The 20,961-nt window shown below is 43.7% G+C and overlaps 1 protein-coding gene across 2 annotated transcripts in view; it reads left to right on the top strand.

The window, feature by feature from the left end:
- Window positions 1-20,961, top strand: part of LAMA3 (laminin subunit alpha 3) — a 200,880-nt gene that overhangs the window by 139,608 nt on the left and 40,311 nt on the right. For both annotated transcript variants that reach the window (XM_031690290.2, XM_006205102.4), the window contains 11 exons: window positions 2,946-3,055; window positions 5,382-5,462; window positions 11,010-11,116; window positions 12,524-12,574; window positions 13,471-13,622; window positions 16,755-16,865; window positions 16,986-17,097; window positions 17,317-17,484; window positions 18,445-18,641; window positions 19,863-19,979; window positions 20,652-20,806. In XM_031690290.2, coding sequence (XP_031546150.2) covers window positions 2,946-3,055; window positions 5,382-5,462; window positions 11,010-11,116; window positions 12,524-12,574; window positions 13,471-13,622; window positions 16,755-16,865; window positions 16,986-17,097; window positions 17,317-17,484; window positions 18,445-18,641; window positions 19,863-19,979; window positions 20,652-20,806 — 1,361 coding nt within the window. The remainder of the gene's footprint in view (window positions 1-2,945; window positions 3,056-5,381; window positions 5,463-11,009; window positions 11,117-12,523; window positions 12,575-13,470; window positions 13,623-16,754; window positions 16,866-16,985; window positions 17,098-17,316; window positions 17,485-18,444; window positions 18,642-19,862; window positions 19,980-20,651; window positions 20,807-20,961) is intronic.

The following is a 20,961-nucleotide window of genomic DNA, read 5'->3' as shown; positions in this document are numbered from 1 at the left end:
ATTCCCCCACAGAAGATCAGATTCTCAGGAGATTTTTCTCACTTTCTGTTCTGCTGCCTTCCTCCCTGCCATCAGAGTTCCTCTCCCTGGTAGCCAGGGCTTCTCCAATTAGAAAAACGCACAGTTGCAAGGAAAGGAGACAGTGTGAGCCCCCCCGCACACAGAGCCCCCACTTCTGTGGTGCTGTCTGCAAGTGTGTTCTCCTGGCACAGACTTCCTCCGCATTGTGGAAGGCACCTAGAGTGTGTTCCAACTATTTGAGTTCCTGAACTGTTTTAAGCCTGTTCAGCGTGTCCCAGGGAACTGCTTCCTCTACAAGATGGGACAGGCCAGGGCAGGAAATTGTTGTAAAGAGCCTGATAGAATATTCTGTAGGGTTTTAACCTTATAAGTAAAAACAAAGAATAAAAGATGTTGGGAAATACTGTTTTCCAGCTCCTGGGTATCCTCGTATAATAACTGATGTTTCGTGCTGTTGCCAGGTGTCCTAAAGGTGTCCTGTTTTTAATGAAAAATACTTGCCATTGAACCATCGCGGGATGTTGAGTCCACTTTATGAAAGTTGCGAAAGAGCAAAGGGAGTTTTCTCTGCAGTCCGTGCGCCCAGGGAAGGGATCACTAGCGAGAGTCATAATTCATGTTCTAACCAAACAATAAGATTTTCTTCCCCACGTCCTTCTTTGCGGCCCCGACTTCACTTGTCCCTGATGGCCACGTGGCATCTAGAAATGACTCATTCAGGAAAACCTCCCTGAGTACGTGCCGTTGTGGAGGACTGAGCTAAGTGCTGGGGTTAAAACCGCCGACGTAATCCCTGCCCTCGGCAGGCTTGCTGCCTCCTGGGGGCTGTGTGTGCGCACACCTGCACCTGCAGCCGTGTACGCAGGCACACACGCGCGTGCACAGACACGGGTGCTGCCCGATGGCGGGCAGGGAGTGCTGAGGCTGCTCTCAGCATGGCCGCTGCTGGGAGCCTCATTCTCAAAGAACAGAAGTGAGAAAATCAAGCATCTTTCACTATCAGACGAGCTGATTCCTCTGCAGATTGGCCTCCACCTCTCAAGGTCCAGGGTCAACTTTTAAATCCAGGACCCTCACACATGTGCAAACCTCCATGTCGTCTCAAGAATAAACTTGGAAGTTTGAAAAGAAACCAGCCCAACCCTTTGTCAGTCGGGGGAGGCAGCCGGAGCAGTGGTGTGTCCCTTGGTGCTGTTGGCCGGAGGGACCTGTGGTGACAGGCTCCCTTCTCTCTGCCGAGACCCCGCCCGTCCCTCTTCTCCTGGCCCGCTTTCTCCCCGCGTGTCCTCCTCTCTCCGCTGTTCCCCTGCCTTCTGCTGTCCCACTCCCCCCTCATCCCCCTCTCTCTCCCATCTCCCTCCCCCTTTCTTTTCTCATCTTCTTTCTTTGATTTTCTTTCTTATTCTCGGCCGGCCGCTGGAGCCGGTCTCTTCCTGCCCCCAGGATGATTTATCTGAAACTCACAGCTGACCTGGGGCTCCCCTGAGGCTCAGGACCAGATGTCCACGCCCCGCGGGACGGCCTTAGGCTCCCTTGATCTGTGCTGCTGCCTCTCCAGACACATCCCGCCCCCTTGCCTGTCACCCTCCAGATACCAACTGCTTCACGTTGCCCACACACGCTGCTGTGCTCCTGCAAGGCTGAGGTTCTGTGTGCACTGATCCCTGTGCCCAGAATGCCCTTCCATGCTTCTCTACCCAGCTAATTCCTCTGCTTCTATCCTCCACCCAAGCTCATTGCCTCCCCTGAGGCTCCTCCGGCTCTTCCTGGATGCTGACACACCTTGTCATCCTGTTTCCCCATCGTACTGAAGATGTCTGTTCACAGGGTTCTGTCTACCCGGAGTCAGGGTACCAGTCCATCTTCACGTCCCTGGTACCTAGCATAGCTGGGCACATGGTTCATGCCCAGGAGATGTTTGGTGTCACATGGAGCTGGGAGGGCTTTGCTGTGGGAGTGGATATGGAATCATTCATTCTGTCACTCATTCACTCTCTCACTCATTCACTTAGTCACAGTTAAACAGGGAAACCTGATAGGCAGTTGCCTCATGTTTGCAGGACTGTTGGAGACAGCTTCCAGGGTAAATGCTTTCAACTGAGGGTGAAGACACTCAGACACTCTTATGGGACTTTATCAAGAAACACAGGTTCTAACCCTTTCTACACTCTTCTTCCTGTACCCCTGGTAAGGATCAGAGTTCAGAGGGTTAGTTGGAGTTTTAGGTGGGTACAGGTGGCTTCACCGCAATTCTTGTTTCTCCCTGTTCTCGCTTTCCCAGTGTTTTCAGCTCAGAACTAAGTAGACACAGGACTAAAATATCTCTCTTCGGGCATGTTGTTTAAAATTGTCACTTGGAGTTATAAAAGAAAGGAAGCTGATGTGGAAAGGTAAAGACTTAGTTCAAAAGAACAAACATTTCTGAGAGAGTCAGGGCAGCTGAGTGAAGTGAAGGTAAAGGAAGCCACCAGCACCCTCACCCCACACCCCCGAGAGACTCTTCTGGGGGTCCCACAAAAGTGGGTATTACTTTAACTGTATATTTTAAGAAAATTAAAATGGTATGTAAATCATGCAGCAATAATATTGATTTATAATAAACACTGAGGTCCAGAGAGGTGAAGGGACTTGCACAAGATCCCACAGCTACAAAATGTTAGCGTGGGATTTGAACCCAGCCGGTCTCTGTTTCATCCTGCCTCCCAAGGGTAGCAGCGAATAGCAGATGGCAAGGCACTTCCACGTTTATTCTAGCACCAACAATGGTTGGTTAGACAGAAAAAACATACAGGCAGCAAAATCGGTATCACTCTGTAGTGTCAGTGTACTTGAGTTATAATCGTGTGAGTGATTAAGATGACAATGATCTCAATGGTAATAAATGTAGTAGGCTGTTATTAATTTTACTGTTTTTCTGTCCCAAGAACTGCCAGCATAACACTGCTGGGGAACACTGTGAACGCTGCAGAGAGGGTTACTATGGGAACGCCATCCACGGATCCTGTAGGGCCTGCCCATGCCCTCATTCAAACAGGTACTGTGGAAGTTTGGAAATAATCTATAGAGACAGCTTGGTGGGTGCCTGCGCAGAGGGTGGTGGTGGGAGGAAGTGGGAAGGGACTATTAGAGGGTCTGGGACTTCTTTTAGGGGTGATGAAAACGGTCTAAAATTGTAGTCACGACATTACAATTCTGTGAACGTACTAAAAGCCATTGAATCGTACATTTTAGTTGGGTGAATTATATGGTATGTAAATTCTATCTTAATAAAGCAGTTCTATTAAAAAAAAGAATAAACAAAAAAATGCAAAACAAAACCAAAACAAAAATAGGCTTTCCAGCTTGTATGCTTTTGGGTATTTCCTGGAGAATATGGGTAGTGGGTGTGGGAAGCTGTCACGCTCAATAAGTATGGGCACAAATACCTCTGACGTATAGTTTCAGGTAGAGATGGGTTGTGCTGTTGATAAAAGGGTTACGTGGTTGATGGCGAGTGAGTAGATTCTTTAGAGACGGGTGCAGGAGGGCTCTCTGGAGTTGTTGGGTAGGGACCAATGAATGATGAGATGGGGTAAGCCATAGCAATATCTTAGCAATGATGGTTCAAGGCAAGAGGAAAAATAAAAAAAAAAAAAGTTGAGAAAGCCCCTGTAATGTTGTGTTTGTGAACAGTAAGAAGGCAAGAGCGGCTGGATTGCAGTGAGGGAGAGAGAGGGGGCGGGGAGATGAGGTTGGCAGGGCAGCCAGGGTTCAGATCCTGTACCTTGTGGGCTAGAGTGAGGCCCTTGGATTTTATCCTCAGTGTGATGGGAGCCACAGGACAGTTCTGAGCCACAGGGTGATGTGATCTGCATTGTCACCCAGGCTCCAGTATGGCCAGTGGACTTTGTAAATTGAAAGTCGCCGTGTTCCCTTCACGGGAATCCACGTTCTGTTTGGCCCTGTCTTGGCACCTTGACATAGTCTTGCTCATTATGACATGTTCACTGTGGGCCTAACGAAATATAACAGGTAACTAAGTGAAGCAAGTTTTGGTTTGAAAATCAGAAAGATACTGATAAAATATCAGTAGTTCTCGGTAAGAAGAACTTGTGTGGACTGCAAGGCTGATTAATATCAGCCAAGTTAACGGAGAAATTGGCTAGCTCTTAAAATTACCAGAAGTCACCTGCCCAGATGTGGAGATGCATGTTTGAAATGCACACCCTGTTTGCTATCTGTGTATTTGATACCCCTTAAACCTGCCCAGTCCTGTGTCTTTATTTGTAAAAGGATCTATCACTTAACACTTGCCCAGACTTGTTTGAACAGACGCTAGAGAGACTGCAGAGCAGCAAGATTTCCACGGATGCTCGGGGAAAGCTTTTCATCTTTGGCTGCAAAGCATATTATCATCAAGGTCAGCTCCCAGCTTCCGTGCTGCTGAAGTAATGCGCAGTTCCTGAGATGTATTGGCAAAACCCTATTTTTATCTAATTCTCTTGCCAGCGATATTAATACTGCTGACAAATGTCTCACTGTCCCTTTAGAGGCGGAACTCTATATCTATCTAATCAGCCAAGAGAAGCTTCCCGAATAAGAATTCTCTTACCAGCAGGTGATCAATGGAGCTCTTTTCCCTCAGATTCATGTCAGTGTAATGTTCGATGGACACAGACATTTCACAAGGCAACAAGGCTTTTTCATGGTCTCTTTGTTTAATTTTAAAAAAGAATAAGCTTCTCAAATAGACGCCAGTTTAGAACTAAAAGAAAGGGAATCAAAATTCCAACCTGAGTTGAAAAATGTGGAAATCACCAATGACTGTGTCAACAGAGATGGCTGGACCTAAAGCGGGCTCTGTACTTTAGTCCCCTCTAAAGGGCTCGCAGGGCATGGCCCCACTGCCACTTTTTCTTCCCCGGAGAGATTGTGCCCAGTATAAAAGAACTAGAATAAATAGGGAGAAAAAAATTCTTTTAGAAGAATCAGAACTCTCTGTTCTTTTTTTCTGCCTAGACTTGTTTTATTCATTCCTTGTTATTTCTGGGAAAATGCTGCTGTAATCATCTCTTCCAAACTGAGTTACTGTACTCTGTCTTAAGGGAAGGAATGTATTTCTCAAGCCAAAAATAAAACAAAGCAAATGCCTTCAGTCCTTATTCACCCAAATCTGCCCAATGTCAGCTGAAATTATTCATCATTATCTCTACAAGTCTTGATGGGCAACATGTTCTTCACACAAAGGGTAGCCAGACCCTTGGTTTCCAATTTCACTGAAAGCCAAGTTGGATTTTTTTTTTTGGCAGGAAATGAGCGTAAAGCTTGTTGGTTTATGTTTTTACTGGGTTTTTTGTTTTTGTTTTTTGTCTTTCTTCAAGTTTTGCCACCGGCTGTGTTGTGACTGGTGGAAATGTGAAGTGCTCCTGCAAACCTGGATACACAGGAACACAGTGCGAAAGGTGGGTGCTGGTCCTCCCCCATCTCGGAGGTGGGGGTGGGCAGGCTGCTGCCCACACCTGCACCTGGGCTGTGGGTGGGGCTCTGCTGGGTCGTGGCTCAGAGCTAGGGGTGGGGCTGCTGGTTCCACTGAGGCTGGAAAAAGGTCTCTTGGGAAAAATACAAGGCTGCTCACTTAATAAGTCATTAGCTTCCTTCTCTTCCTTGTTTTGTGCCTATTTCAGAAATTTGAGAATGAGGTCCAGTATATATGTCATGGCCCTATACTCACCAGCAAACACCTCCATATACCTACATACTTATAGATACACCTACATACCCCCACCCCCATCCATGCACACCCCGCATACCCCCCACATCTCTACAAGCCCCGCCCCCTGCAAATACCTACACACACCCACCTTCACATAAACTCATCCATACATAGTCCTATCTCCAGTACTTGCCTTTTACACAAACATTCAGCTCTGCATACTTCTACATACACACACAACCCTAGCTATTCCAACACACACACCCCCTCTTAATGTCCACAGGATGTTCTGAACACTTGCCTCAGTTCTGAATCCCTAGTGCCCAGTATGGTCCTGTTCATATAATAGGTGTTCAGCAATGCTTGTAAAACGAAAGAATACATGTTACAAAATGGAAAATGTGTACTTGATTATAAAGAGCCACAGAGCCAAGCTTTAGTTTTTCACCAGCAATCGTTTCATGATTAGCTACTGTGCCCCAGGGCACTGCCAAGTATTGCGACGACTATGGAAGGTGCTAGTAATGTAGACAGGAAGATAGCGCACACGTATTTGGAAAAGTAACAGTATAACAAATGAATCATATGGACAACGTATTTTTAAATTTAAAGTAACTATCATAAAGCCAATACATAACTATTATAAAAATGTTGTAATACAGGTGAGCAAAGAATTAATAAGGCAAAGAACATTATAATAAGTACCTACCCCCACATCACCTACTCATGTGTGCTCACCTACAGTGCTTTTCCTAATCATTTTGCCCACAGAAAACCACTGTTAAAAGCTTGTACGTTCTCACAGGTCAGTTCTATATGCAGACTTTTTCTTTTTGAAGAAGTAGATTCCATTTTGCTTCGTGTTTTGACTTGTTTTCTCATCTAACAGTATATCAGTAATATCTTTCCATATCAATAAGTATTCAATGATAGCATCCTGTCAGGTCCAGGAAGTTCCACTGAGTTGCCATAATCCCCCACTATTGGTCTTTGAGATAGTTTTACTGTTTTACAGTCAAAGCAGCACTAAGAGTAAATCCTTTTAGCTAAATATTTGTGAACAAAATCCTCAAGCTATAATTATAGAAGTCCATCTTTTGGGTCAAAGTGTAAGTACATTTTTTCAGACTTTTGATACATTTTGCAAAATTGCCTTCCGGAAAGATTATATCTGTTTACTACACTACTGGCGGCAAAAGAGCAATTGCTTACCTCCAGTGGATGTGAAAATGACCAGTTTTATAAAAATTTGCCAAGTTGATAGGGAGATGTTGCATGTTATTTTGATTTTTTTGTTTAATAATTAGATTGGATTTTTTTAATGTGCTTATTGACTATTTGTAAATCTCATTTTTTAAATTACTTTCCAAGTCTTTTACTCATGTTTTCTAGCAGAATGTTCTTTTATTCTTTTATTGGTTTGCACAGATTCTCTTAGAGGAAACAAATCCTTCATACTGTATGTTGTAAATATACTTCTCAGTTTTGTTTTTCGTTTGTATGTTTCTTGGTTTTGTTTTTGTCAATCTGAGATACGCATCAGTTAAGTTTCATTATATTTGTATCTATTCTTTTATCCTTTAGAGTTTTGGCCAGTAGTGTCATGCTTAGAGAGATTATATAAATGCTTATTGATATTTTCTTTTGGCACTTTGATGGTTTTATACCATACACTCAAATTTTCATGTTGGTGAAAATTTGGAAACTTGCCTTTTGGTGGTGTTGCATCTCACAGGGCAAATAGGTAAGGATCAACATATAAGTTGAAAACTGACCAGAGTTTAAATAACGTTGGCGATCCCTATATCCCATCGCTCAGTAACGCAGGGGCCACATTGCATGAAATGCACGTGGTGTTTGGTTACAGCCAAACCACGCTCCATAGGGGGAGACATTCACCCCCGGAGAGGCCCAGGGACGCGAGCCCGGCCAGGAGAGCGAGCAGCAGGCTCACAGCCCTCACGTCATGCTCACTGCAGGACGGGTGCTCACAGGGCGCTGGGACAGGCACTCCGGCTGTTTTTCCCTCCTACTCCCTCCCATGCTCTCACACTCTCGTCTTTATTTTGCCAAATACCTTTAGTTGAATTCACTGAAGCTAAATGTGTTCAAAATTTCCATGTAAACTTGGATTTGTTCTGTGACATTTGTTTTGTACACTTTACTTGGTTCTGGTGTCATTATCACTCCTGCATCATTTCTGAAACTATAAAATGGCTTTGAATATTTGATTGAGCAAGGCTCCCCTGGGAACCCTTATTTAAATTTTTCCTGGACCATTCTATTATTTTTATGGATATGATTTAGAAGAGTTTCACCAAATTTCAAAAAACAGAAAACTAATTCAACTGGATTTCATAGGAAGGCAGGGCCCTTGGGGTTATCCAAGACATTTTGTGGACAAGGTGAGACTGAGGGAGGGTGAAGGAATGACGAGAACCAGTGGAGCTGGAAGGTGGAGGTAGAAGTCAGCTCAAGTCAGGGAAGTAATGCAAGAAAGCCCATGGGCCTGGAGGGTACCTGCCCGGGTGGGAGGGCGGCTGCCTTATCACGGGGAACACTGGGCCTTGGCTAAGGGTCTGGGCACTGTCCTGTGGCAGAAAGGAGTGATTCAGGATTCTTTTATTTTTCATTTCTGCAAGAGGAATGTGGCCCGCACTTGCCTCACATCTATGGTTCATTCTTTATTTCAGTAAAAAATGTATGGTGATCCTAGTTTATGCCTGCGCTGTGCTCAGTATTAGGGACACAGTAGCCGCCAGAGCACAGGCTCCGCCCTCAAGGGTTTTACAGTCCAGTGGTGGCCAGATATACAAGTGAGCGGATAAAAAAGAGAGAGAACGTGGCTGGACTAGATCAGGCTGCATCTGGCCTTGAAGGCTGAGGGACAGAAGGGGCAGCTACCCCGAGACAAGAAGGACGGGTTGGGTGGGGAATGGGGCTTGGGAGGGTCTTCCAGCCTCTGTGATTTAACACTTCTGGGACTCCCGCCTGGGAGAGGCTTCCTAATTTACATCCCCTGATGGTTCTTCACAAACAGTGAAGTGGAAAACAGCACCAGGCTGGAGGAGACATCCATCTGGCAGGCAGCTGATTAGAGAAGGGAAATTCTTAATTAACTGCTTTCTTAGCTTATGTTTGTTATGTTTGATGTCTCGAGAAGGCAAACTGCTTAAAAAAAAAGAAACAAACAAAACCTTTTTCACAGGTTAATGCTATTTTATTGTCAAAATTTTTCATTTGTTAAACATTTATTGAGCAGTCACTCCGTGCCAGGCTGCCAGGCACCCTTCCAGTACTAGTGGTTAACTGTGCGATGATAAAATGCAAGCCCAGGGGAGCGAGAGGTAGGAATCTGCAGGAGCTGGCTGGGCAGAGGGGGAGCAGCCAGGCTGGGGAGTGGGGGTGCTCCCAGCTCGTCCTGCACTCCGGGGCACATTTCTCCCTCGTCCACTCAGAGCCACAGATGATAGGTGTGTTCTCTGCCCTTTGTTTGTCATACCAATGTCATTCTGAAATCAGGAAGTTTTACTTCGGTCCATTGTGTTTAGCCACTACCATAAAATGAGAATAAGGGAACCAGTTATTTCTTGTAATCGGTGACGGATGCTTTGCAAGAGTAAGAAAGAAGCGGAATCAAGCTTCCTGAATATTTATATAACTTTGAGATAGTTCATAATTATGTATCTTTTACCTGGGAAGATTAAATATAGGTGAGGCATCTAAAAAGAAAGTATTTCAAACAGAGATCTTTTGTGGAGTGTGGATTGTTAGGCAGGATAAGGGCTGGTCACTTCAAGTCAAGCCCTGTTACCATGACAGCTTGCCTAGTAGACTTAGATGAGCCACCATGGCTTAGTTACCTTCCTGATAATTAGGAAATATATGGGTTTGCTGCCTCCTATCTACCTGCTGAAATGCAGTAATCTCAGGTGATACCAACTATACATGCACACCTGTATACAAATATTTCATCATGCTTAAATGGTAGTAGCTACCTTTTGCTGAGTGTCTATTTTGTGCAGTCACTGTACTAGATTCTTTACTATGTTACCTTGTATCCTACATCCATCCACCAACATAGGCGTTGTTAGTACAATTTTTCATTCATTCATTCATTCATTCAACATATACTTATCTCTGATACCTAATGTGGGTCCAGGCACTAGCCCACGTGCGAGGGATGTTATCAGTGAGAAAAACAGCCAAACAAATCCACATCCTCATGGAGCCTGTGTTTTCATAAGAGGAATAGATGTAGAAATGGAAGCCTGAGGGGTTAAGACACCAGCCCGAGATTACACAGACTGTGGTGGAGGCGGGGGTCCCGCCGGAGCTCCATGATTCAAACCCGTGTCCTTCGACGCATGGCACCAGTGTGTCCGTGGGTAAAGCTTATTTAAATTGCCTCAGAGTTCCTTCATGAGAAGCTTCAATTTGGGTAAGAGAGTCAAATCCCATATGTCCTTGATTCTGTCAGTTCCATGGATGGTAAGACACCACACACTTCGTTTTAATGACAGTTTGCCGTGGAGGGGTAAAGTGGGAGTGGAGCTTTGCTGATGAATAGAATTTGATTTACATCCCAGCTCCAGGGACATTACGTGTTTGTTTTATTTTTTTGAGAAAACACACAGAAACTCAAAATCAAGGAAATGTGATCTTTTAACTTATAAAAAAGGAACTGGGTTCTCATCACTGAATCATCCAGAACAACAAAGGCCAGGCCAAGGGGTGGCTGGGGCCGCTCCCAGCCGTCTAGCCCCTTCTGCGCTTCGCCACCGCAGTTAGTGCGAACACTCATGAGTCATGCAGACGTGAAGTAGTGCAATAGGAAACATTAATAAAATCCCCTTTTATGCGAAATTTGAAATTATATGAATTTTACTCTAACTTTTTTTTTGAGAAAATTAGCCATAAATTAAGCAGTATGTAATTGTGTGATATCTTCAGGAACACAACTCTTGCATGAAAGTCAGTCACCCCTGATTTTCATATTGGTTCAACCACTGGCTCCTTGTTGCATTTTGTTCATCTGCCGTTTGGCTGTAGGGGTGACTGAGGACTCTGTCATCCAGGGCATGAAGGAGGAGGGGAGCAATCTCTGCCTTCCTCCCCTCTCCTCGTTCTCATTCAAGTCATAAACGTCTCTGTACCGAGACATGTTCACCCTTGCAAACCTATGTCAGTCCTTCCTCTTCTAGGGTTACAATGTCCCAAACAGGGAGCCAGAAGTTGAGAAAAGTGGGTGCAATAAATGATGAGTTATTTTCCCCTTTTTCTGCATTCTGTGTAGGTGTGCACCAGGGTATTTTGGGAATCCCCAGAAATTTGGAGGTAGCTGCCAGCCATGCAATTGTAACAACAATGGCCAGTTGGGCAGTTGTGACCCCCTGACTGGAGGTAAGATCGACTCACACCTCTGTTAACCTACATTTATCAAAGTGCTATGACATAACAGGCAGAGAACTCAAACAAGCATTTTCAGGAAGCGTACTACACAGTTCCAGCTGGTAAATTGTCCCCTTGTTTTGACAAAGTCGGGAATGCTTAGGTAGAATTCACAGCTTTGGTGACTAACTTTCTTCAAGTAGGTTTTAATTTTGTTTAAATAGGTAAATTGTTTTTAAAACTTAGCTAATTATAGCTAAAATAACTTCAGACCCTATTTTGGAGATTTTGCTAAGATCGCCTTTGACGTTATCAGGTTATCATCTCATCAGCTTTCTTCCTGTGTGTATCTGAAGATGTCAAAGTGCTCTTTCTCTAACAGCTATAACTGTTCTAGGATGTGCGTGTATAATTGAGATGAATTTTATGTACCAAGGGAAAGAGTACTGGGAGTTAGTTTGGATTCATTAGGAACGAGTTGAAAAAAAGGAAGACTAGCCTCTTCCTTCTTTGATGGAGAATGTTAATGTGATTTATCAGGAAAATGCCATTGAGATAGTGCAATGCCAACTCCTTAGGTAAAATGTGTCATCTTATAGTTATGGACAAGCTGAGGACCTAAACCCTGGATGTGTGGATTAGACCTGCTCAGGTGACTGTTCCCAAAGGAACGCAAAGTAGATGGATTATTGTCAGTCTGGAATGCGGTGTCGATTATCACGCCTTGCGGGCTTCATCTGGGCTCTGTCTTGTTCAGCATGGTTGATTTTGAATAGAAACGAAGGCATGCCCACCCAGTTACCAGATGGTACGAGGTTGGGAGAGCTGGGAGATGCCTCCTGTCACACAGAATACAAAAGGGCCTCAACAGCCTGGAGTGAGGGGCCAGTTCTGACTGGACAAAATTATGTTAGGGGTACGCACTGTTGTGAACTTGTCTGCCTCCCCTGTAGGACCATTAAACCACAGGACAGCAGGGACTTTTGTCTCGATAGTGTTGTGTCCCTGCACCCAGCACAGGGCCGTGGGCGACTGCTCAGAGGTGCTCAGTGAGGGTCTGTTGAATGTTCCTGAGTGACACCGAGAGAGACGTCAGCAGCTGTTTGGGAGGCTGTCAAGTGAAGCCAACAGTAATGATGCGGAGTTCTTGCTTGATAAGAGTGGCCTGACCCTTTGTAGAGAAGAGACTGAAGGTGTAGTCAGAGAGGCCACAAGAGAAGTTGCTGCAGGAAGACGTTTGGGAGATGAGAAGGTGCCCTGAGTGGTGGCCTGGGTGAGGGAGGGAAAAGGAGGGGCCAGCGGTGCCGGGGGGTTGGGTGACTAAAATCTTCCAAAGCTAGCTTTTCTGAAAGCCAAGTTGAAAACTACATGGAGAGTAAGTTTAATAATACTGTCTTTTTTGGTTATTCCTCATTTCAGACTGCATAGACCAGGAACCCAAAGATAGCGGCCCTGGAGAAGAATGTGATGGTGAGAAAAGAAAGCGCTCCTCCTTCCTAAGTTATGGGGTTCAGCTTGAGGTCCGGGAGCCCCACACTGGGACGTGCAGTTTCCAGTCTAGGAAAGCAGTGGTGGGGGAGGTGGGATGAGGGATGCCTAGGGTCAAACCCAGCCCCTGTCAGCTGACAGCTGTATGACCTCGGGCCAGTGACCTCACTTCTTCACGCCTTAGTTGCATCATTTGTAAAATGGTCATCATAACTACACCAACTTATAAAGTTGTTGAAACTTATAAAGTTAAAAAATACTTACAAATCCCTTGTCCTGACGCCTGGTAAATAGCAAGCACTCAGTAAATAAAAGCTATTTATTATCATTTTTCCCACATACAAAATAAGCAACTAGTTGTATAGACTCACCATTTCCCTTTTTCGCCCAGTTTTATTGAGCTATAATTGACATTCAACATTGTGTTAGTTTAAGGGGTACAACATAATGATTTGACGTATTTATGTGTTGTGAAATGATCACAGTAAGTTTGGTTAACATCCATCATCTCGCAGTTAGAATTTTCTTTCTTGCCTTAAGAATTTTTAAGATTACTCTCTCAGCGACTTTCAAATATACAATACAGTGTTGTAACTGTAGTTGCCGTGCTGTGTATTACATCCCAAGAACTTACTTATTTTATAGCGAAGCTTGTACCACTTGACCACCTTTGCCCATTTCCCCCATGCCACCATTTCTTTGTAAAACGCCCCGTGTCTAGAGCACTCCCTTTATCCTTCCCTGAGAAGTCCAGGATTGTGATTTTTGCTCGTGATGGTCCATGTGCCTGTGAACTGGGCCCCACATCCCTGGTGCTCCCTCTGCATTCCCGTGGCTCCAGCCCCTAGCATGTTTGCCTTTGACTGTGGCCCCTGCAGATTGTGACAGCTGTGTGATGACGCTGTTGAACGACCTGGCCACCATGGCTGATGAGCTCCGCCTGGTCAAGTCTCAGCTGCAGGGCCTGAGTGCCAGCCCGGGGACTCTGGAGCAGCTGAAGCACCTGGAGATCCAGAGCAAGGAGCTGCGGGTAGGTACCCCGTGGTCCAGCTCGATGCCTGGCCCAGGGTAGACGCCTGATGAAGAGATGCTGCATGAACGGCTACTCCCCTCGCAGGAGAAGGGGAGAGGCTGACGCCACTGAATCCTTGCGGGTGGGTGCTGCCCTCCTTCCTCTCATCTAAATGAAGATTAGATTTGTACTGGTGAAAAGTGCTAGCGAACACACAACACTAACACTTCTAAGTGAACATTCCTGCTGAATTGTTTCTGGGTCGATTTTTCTCCTAGTCTTTAGTTCGGTATGCTGCATTCAGCAGCCTCAAATATGAATTTGAGTAAAAGTGTTATTAATTCTCCTTTAAATGTTGGATGGAATTTTCCATTGAAACCCTGCCTTTCATTTTCTAATTTCATAAGATAAAAGCTTATTTACTGATCCCAAACCTTTCTTGTTTCTAATGTAAGCGTTTAATGCTGTAAGTTTCCCCCTAAGCACTATGTTAGCTGTATCCCACACATTTTTAAATTTTGTGTTTTCATTTTCATTCAATTCAAAAGATTTTCTAATTTCCCTTGTGATGTATCTTTGACATCTAAGTTATTTAAAACTGTATTATTTAACTTCCAAATTGGGGATTTTCCAGGTAACTCTGTTACTGATTTCTGCTTTAACTCTGTTTGGATCAGAGAACATACGTTATGATTCTAATCCTTTTAAATGTGTTGATGTCTGTTTTATAGCTCAGAACGTGGTCCATCTTGGAGAATAATATTCTATGTGCCCTTGGAAAGAAGGTGGCCAAGAGGGTAACCTGAGAAGTACTATAACCCAAAGTGGCCCACAGGCCAGAGTCAGGCTCCCTGGGGGAAAACTGGGGTCTCTTCTGCCTATAAACGGAGGCTGAAAGAATAACCTTGAAACTGCCCAATCCCCATTGCTGGGCGGTGGCTGTATGAGAACCTAGGAGAGCAACAATGTTATAGCCAGGACGTGGACAAGGTCCACAAACCAGGACCTGTGCTGGCGTGTGACATTCTCAACATGACCACTGTGTACAAGTCCTAAGCTGCCAGTATAGGACCTGGTCCTGAACTGAGGAGTCTAGGGTGGGAGTGGTGATGACCATAATATCACTGGACAAGGCACAGAGGGCGCAGAGAGAAGAGGAAATCTCCTTCTCAGAATGAGCCCACAAACGCTGTAACAGACAGATAACAGGAAAGACATGCGGCAGAAGCAACAGTCTAGCGGTGAATTCCCTTTAGAGAAAATGAAAATCATAGAACAATCTGAAAATTACTTTGAAGAATAACATCCAATAGAAGGAACAAGAAATTAAGAAAAAAATTTTAAAACACCAGAAACCAAACAAGAAGAGAGAGATATGAAAAGGTTTAATTAAAAATCATGGAAATGAAAAAAATGTACTCATTGAAGTAAAATAATTCAGCAGATGAGATAAACCCTAAGCTAGACATAGTGAAAGAGGCTTTGGGGAAAGTTTAATATGTGCTTTTGGAATGAGGGCTGATTCTAAACCCATAAGTGGCTATGGTTGAGTATATATAGCAAAAAATAGTGCTAGAAAATGACTCTTTTCCATCCCATTAGGGTAATTTTAGGGCATAGTTTAAAGGCTTAATATGGAGAGGAAGAGGGAAAAGACTTTATGTTTTGAGAGGAAAAAGAGCCACTTGAGTTCCTCTGATGTCATCAATACAGCCCTGCACGTTTTCAGCGAAGGGAGCCAACATTTCAGTATCCATCCTTTGCACCACGCTCTGTGCTAAGTGCTTTGCTTAAGTCTCACAACATCCTATGACGAAAATAACCTTATTTTATTTAACAGGCATGTAAGAGCTAAATAACTTGGCCGCAATCACATAGCTAGTACGTGGTGGTTCTAGAAGAATTCAAACCAAGATCCGGCTCTAAAGACCATGGTTTTCACCCACTCTACCTCTGATGCAGACATTCTGCTGACACTGTTTAGAATCATGTGCCTCCGTTTTCCTACAGCAACATTAAAATAGACCTATCTTCTTGCAATATCACACAAATGCTTTGAAAATGCAGTAGGAATGTGTTTGAGAAGGCGACTAACTTTTTTGAACTGTCGCGTGTACATGACATTTTTATGATACATTAGCCCACTTGTCACCAAAAACAACCCAGCAGCTTAGTATTTCAATCCCCAATATACAGAAGAAGGAGACGAGGCTCAGCGAGCTTATCTGTTAAGTGGTGGACCTAGGGTTTGGACCTGACCTGGAAAGCCTGTGTTCTTTTACCGAATGCTGACTCTCATGTACAAATAGAGGTAATAGCATTACTTTTTCTTGCAAAAATTTTCAAGGTAGTAATGCATTCCCCCTGCCAAAGTTGAAAATATTGGCTATTCTAGATACCATGTGCTGCCATGTCACCCTCTAAAAGGAATGATGCAGTCAGAACCCAAACAAGGACCTGGGTTTTGGTCCTGAAGTAATCACTGATCACCTGTCCTGCGGTGGCATGGATGGGCCACCCAAGTTCTTTGGGCTTCCGTTTTCTCATTTTTTTCATGTTAAATGAGGGCTTTCAATTAAATGTGCTCTGAGTCTCCCTCCTGCTCTATAATTCTTTGAATCCAATGGTTCTTTCAGCAGAGTAGCCATAGGCACTTCTTTTTAGTATCATCAGGTAAAATATAGGTTAAAAACAACTGACTTTATTATAGGATCTGGAAGTTAGTACATTCGTTTCTTTTTTTTAATTTTCCTTTCCTTTTATTTATTTTTTAATTGAAGTATAGTTGATTTACAATGTTGTATTCATTTCAGGTGTAGAGCAAAGTGATTCAGTTATACATATGTATATATATATTCTTTTTTGTATTCTGGTATCACCCCTCTTTCTGTAAGTTAGGTCATTAATTCAAGTAAAGTATCTCTCATCTCATCACATTTTAAAAATTTGCTGCTTTATTTTAGAGCCATATTACAACTTACATCAGAAAGTAGATTCTTCATGTGGCCTATTTCAAAGAACTTTTTTTTTTCCCTGTGGACCCGCATTGGTTTTGCTAAATGAATCTTTTCGTATCACCACCCGGTTTACCAAGTTGGCAACACTTACTCCAATTCCTAAAGTGAGACTGACTTTGTATTTTACTTTTAGAACCAGTTGCTTAACTACCGCTCCACCATTTCGAATCATGGATCAAAAATGGATGGCCTGGAAAAAGAACTGAGTAACTTGAATCATGAATTTGAAACTGTGCAAGAAAAGGTAATGTGTTAGGTTAATAATATTAACTTTGTTTTGGCAGGGAGGGGGGCTTTCAAAATATTGTTAGCCTTTTTCCCCCATCAACTTAATTTGTTCCTAATCAATTTGTTTTCCATATAGGTTCAAGTAAATTTCAGAAAAGCACAAACATTATATAACAACATTGATCGGACAACCCAAAGCGCAAAAGAGCTGGACACGAAGATTAAAAATGTCATCTGGAATGTGCAAGGTAAGAGTTACTCAGTCCAATTAAATATCTTTTACTTTGTAGCTTTTGTGGTGCACTGAAAGGATTTCCTGGTATGAGTCCAACATTATAAAAAAGATGCTATAGTGATACTGGAAAACCAATATGAACCCTCCATAAAATCTCTGCCTTTTTTTTTTTTTTAAGTCATCTGCTGGAGCCCAGAATTCCCAGCTTAATAAACTGCTTGATGTTTTCCAGTTCTCCTGAAGCAGATCTCTGGGACAGATGGAGAAGGCAACAACGTGCCTTCGGGTGATTTTTCCAGAGAGCTGGCTGAAGCAGAGCGCATGATGAGGGAACTGAGGCGCCGAAGCTTTGGGAAGCACCTGAGAGAAGCAGAAGCTGAAAAAAGAGAGGCTCAGCTCCGTAAGGACCCTCCCAAATTCTTGCATCCAGTCCGTTCTAATTGGTTTGAAATACACTGTGCAAAGTGCAATTCTGAGTCCCCGGTGACAGGTAGAGGGGCTCCTTTCTACGCATGTTACTGTTGGAGTATCATGCAGTGAAAATGGGGAGCCCCTCCAGGTTACCAGGGGGCTGTAGAAGACGACATCTTACCATCAAGAAAAAAAAAAGGGGTCTTCTAAAATATTAGACACTGATACCTCTTTTTCCTTTTTAACTGCATTTTTATTCTACTTTCATAGCTCTACCCAAGTTCTCATTATATCATTTTTTTAATGGTCACTTTTCATCATTGGGGTTTTGAATCACACATTGATATTAGCACGATTTCCAAAAAAATTAAAAATGGATGTACTAGAAATTAACTGAATATATCCAAAGGTTTGGATATGGGAAAATGCCTCATTAGCTCACAACTGTAAGAAATAATAGTTTGGTATATTTTTCCAGATGCTGATCTTTGTTCTCTGCTAAGATGATGCAGCCACTGTTTATATGGGATAGTAGCAGTTCTCGTGTAGCATTGGTATTGTTGAAATTTAATACTAATCTTGGCTTCTGCTGCAGAGAGACAGTAGTCGTGGTAGAAGAAGCATGTACTTTGTACTCTGCAGGTCAAGTTCAAGTCCCAAGGCTGAAACCTTGTCACCTAATTTCTCAGGCCCTCCATTTCCTTATCTGAAGTATGAGACTGATAATTACTGTTTCCATGTGGTTACCGTGAAAGTTAAATGGGACGATGTGTGCAATGGATAACCTAGCCTAACCTAACCTAAATGTTCGTTTCCCCTCCCATTCCCTTGCAAGTTCAAGGAAAACCGTGAAATGAGTAGATACTCAGTTCTCCTTTTGTAGTCTTTATAACTTAACTTTGATATACTCATTTCTCAAATGGAAAACAAAAAAGGTGATGTGTTACAGTGCTAAACCGGATAAGGAGCTGGCTGGAAAACCAGCAAGTGGAGAACAACGGACTTGTTAAGAATATACGAGATTCTTTAAATGACTATGAAGCCAAACTCAGTGACCTCCGTGCCACGCTGCAAGAGGCAAGTGCCCAAGCCAAGCAGGCTGCCGGCCTCAACCGAGAAAACGAGAGGGCTTTGGAATCCATCAAGGTGAGTTCGCAGTCAGAATGTGCAGTTTCGTGAATGACAAGGATGAGGGAGCAGGAGTCTTTATCATTAATAAGGTGGCAAAGCTAGGCACCTGTCTGTACATCTGGTCACACACACCTGTCTGTATAGCAAACCCTAATTACACAGGCCTGTCTATATGGCAAACCCTAGTCAAACTCAGAGTGAGGCATTCATTGCAAAATCAAAGCAGTTTCTACTCCTCAGTGGCCAGAAAACAGTCTGATCTTAAACCACAGAGAAAGCAGAGCAAATTGCTTCACCCCTACCCATGGCTGACAGAGTCCTGGAGGAGTAATATTGCCAAGTAGAGGAGAAATTAAACTAATGTTGTTATAATTAATTCAAAGCATATAATGTATGTTTTAAATAACTGACTTTTTGTGTCCTGTATGTAAACATCATTACAAGAATCACCAACGAAGGCATTTTAAGCCATCACCTGCTTTATAGGCAATAAGTCAAAATACAGGCCATATGCAGGAGTTACAATGAGAATTTAAAGCTCAAGATTCTGTAGTTGTGTTTCAGTGGTGGACACTGTATGCTAAAACAGCAATAAAAGTGTGAGAGGCTGTGAAATGATAGTAAGGTCAAAGTGGAGTAAAATAGGACTGATGCCCCAAAAGAGGAATTTAGCACAAGAAAATGAGTAATATCTTAGCAGATGGTGATATGGTTAACTCCCGAAGCTTCCCCAGATACTAACACCGCTGTTGGAAGTCACTGATTATGCCAAGGGGCAGGGAGCAGGGTTCAGTTTTATGGGGCCCTGAGCTTTGGCAGCCTCCAGCCCAGCATTCCCAGGGCCTCCGTGCCTTCTTACTGAAGCACTGGGACCAGCACGTAGAGTGTGCTGATGGCTGCTGCTGGCTTCCTTCGTTAAAACCCCTCGTTCTGACCCACTAACCCGAGCTTAATTATACATCCACCTCATTGGCCCAGCTGACCCCAGTGTAGAAACCTTCTCCAAGGTGACAACGACTGTTCTGTCAGCGTGTGGTTTGCAGAAACCGTGACAACGCACCCACACTACAAATCGAAGTAATTTCTCCTGGCTTTGTAGTTGGCCTCAGTGACCTTTAGGTTCATGAAAACATTCTGGCTCTGAAATTACTTCTATGGTGTCGTCCGAGGAGGGCGCCTGCGCCTTCCGACAGTACATCATGCCACTCAAGCCGACATTCTTTTTATTCTCTGCAGAGACAAGTTAAAGAAATGAACTCCCTCCAGAGTGACTTTGCCAAGCATCTGGCCACCGCAGACTCTTCCTTACTGCAGGCTAATGTTGTCTTGCAGCTGATGAGGAGAAGCCATGAGGTAGAGGCAAAACTTGCTCTCTAGAAAATTGAAAAGCACTTAAATTATATTTCAAGGAAACTATGAGATAGGCCAACCAATTTTTTTTTCTCCAATATACGTCTTTTAGATGGAAGAAAATACCCCACAGTGTTAACAGTTGTTGTCCCTCAGGGGAGGGGTGAATGATATGTCTTCTTTATATCTCTCTGTATTACCTAATTTGCCTGCAATGAGCAAATGATAATTTTGTGACAAGCAAAAAAATTGTGATGCTATTTTAAAAATATCAGGCATAACTTTATTAGCAGGAAATATTTAGGACTGATAAAAGATAAAAAACAATATTTCTTAGCAGCCCATTGGGCATTTTGGAAATCTCTTTTGTGATCACTATTTCTAAATCAGAAAAAGTGTCTTGGTTTAGTATAACTACACACTAATGGTAATAGCGTGATTTTATAAAATTTATCAAAGCGGATACCCACCGTATGGAAAATATTCCAAATGGTGGTGAAACTTGGGAGAATATCAGTGCCACTATCTGAAGTAACCAAGGATGAGTGGGCTCAGAAAACAATTTCTTCTTGTTGCCTCCTGGAAACATGTCATTTATGACAGAGTTCAAGAAAATGGCATACACGGTGTTTGCTTAAATTGACAGTGTCTCTTGTTTACTTGGAAAAAAAATAGGAATATGAAAAATTAGCTGTCACTTTAAATGAAGCAAGACAGGAGCTAAATGACAAAGTGAGGGAACTTTCCAAATCGGCCAGCAAAGCATCCCTGGTGGAGGAGGCGGAAAAGCACGCGCAGTCTCTGCAGGAGCTGGCGAAGCAGCTGGAGGAGTGAGTGGCGGCCTGGGGGGGGCCGACCCCAGGGCTGCTGGAGCCGGGGTGCGAGGGAAGGCCTCCCCGGGGGAGGGCCTCCGGACCAGGGCAGAGGGCGGCACAAAGGGGCTGATTCCAGGCCGCATGCTGGGGGCAGAGTGGTGGAGCTCGCA

This window comes from Vicugna pacos, chromosome 24 (genome assembly GCF_048564905.1).
Source record: "Vicugna pacos chromosome 24, VicPac4, whole genome shotgun sequence".
NCBI lineage: Eukaryota > Metazoa > Chordata > Mammalia > Artiodactyla > Camelidae > Vicugna > Vicugna pacos.
Note: the sequence above shows the minus strand (reverse complement) of the source record. Positions and strands in the feature narration are given on the sequence as shown.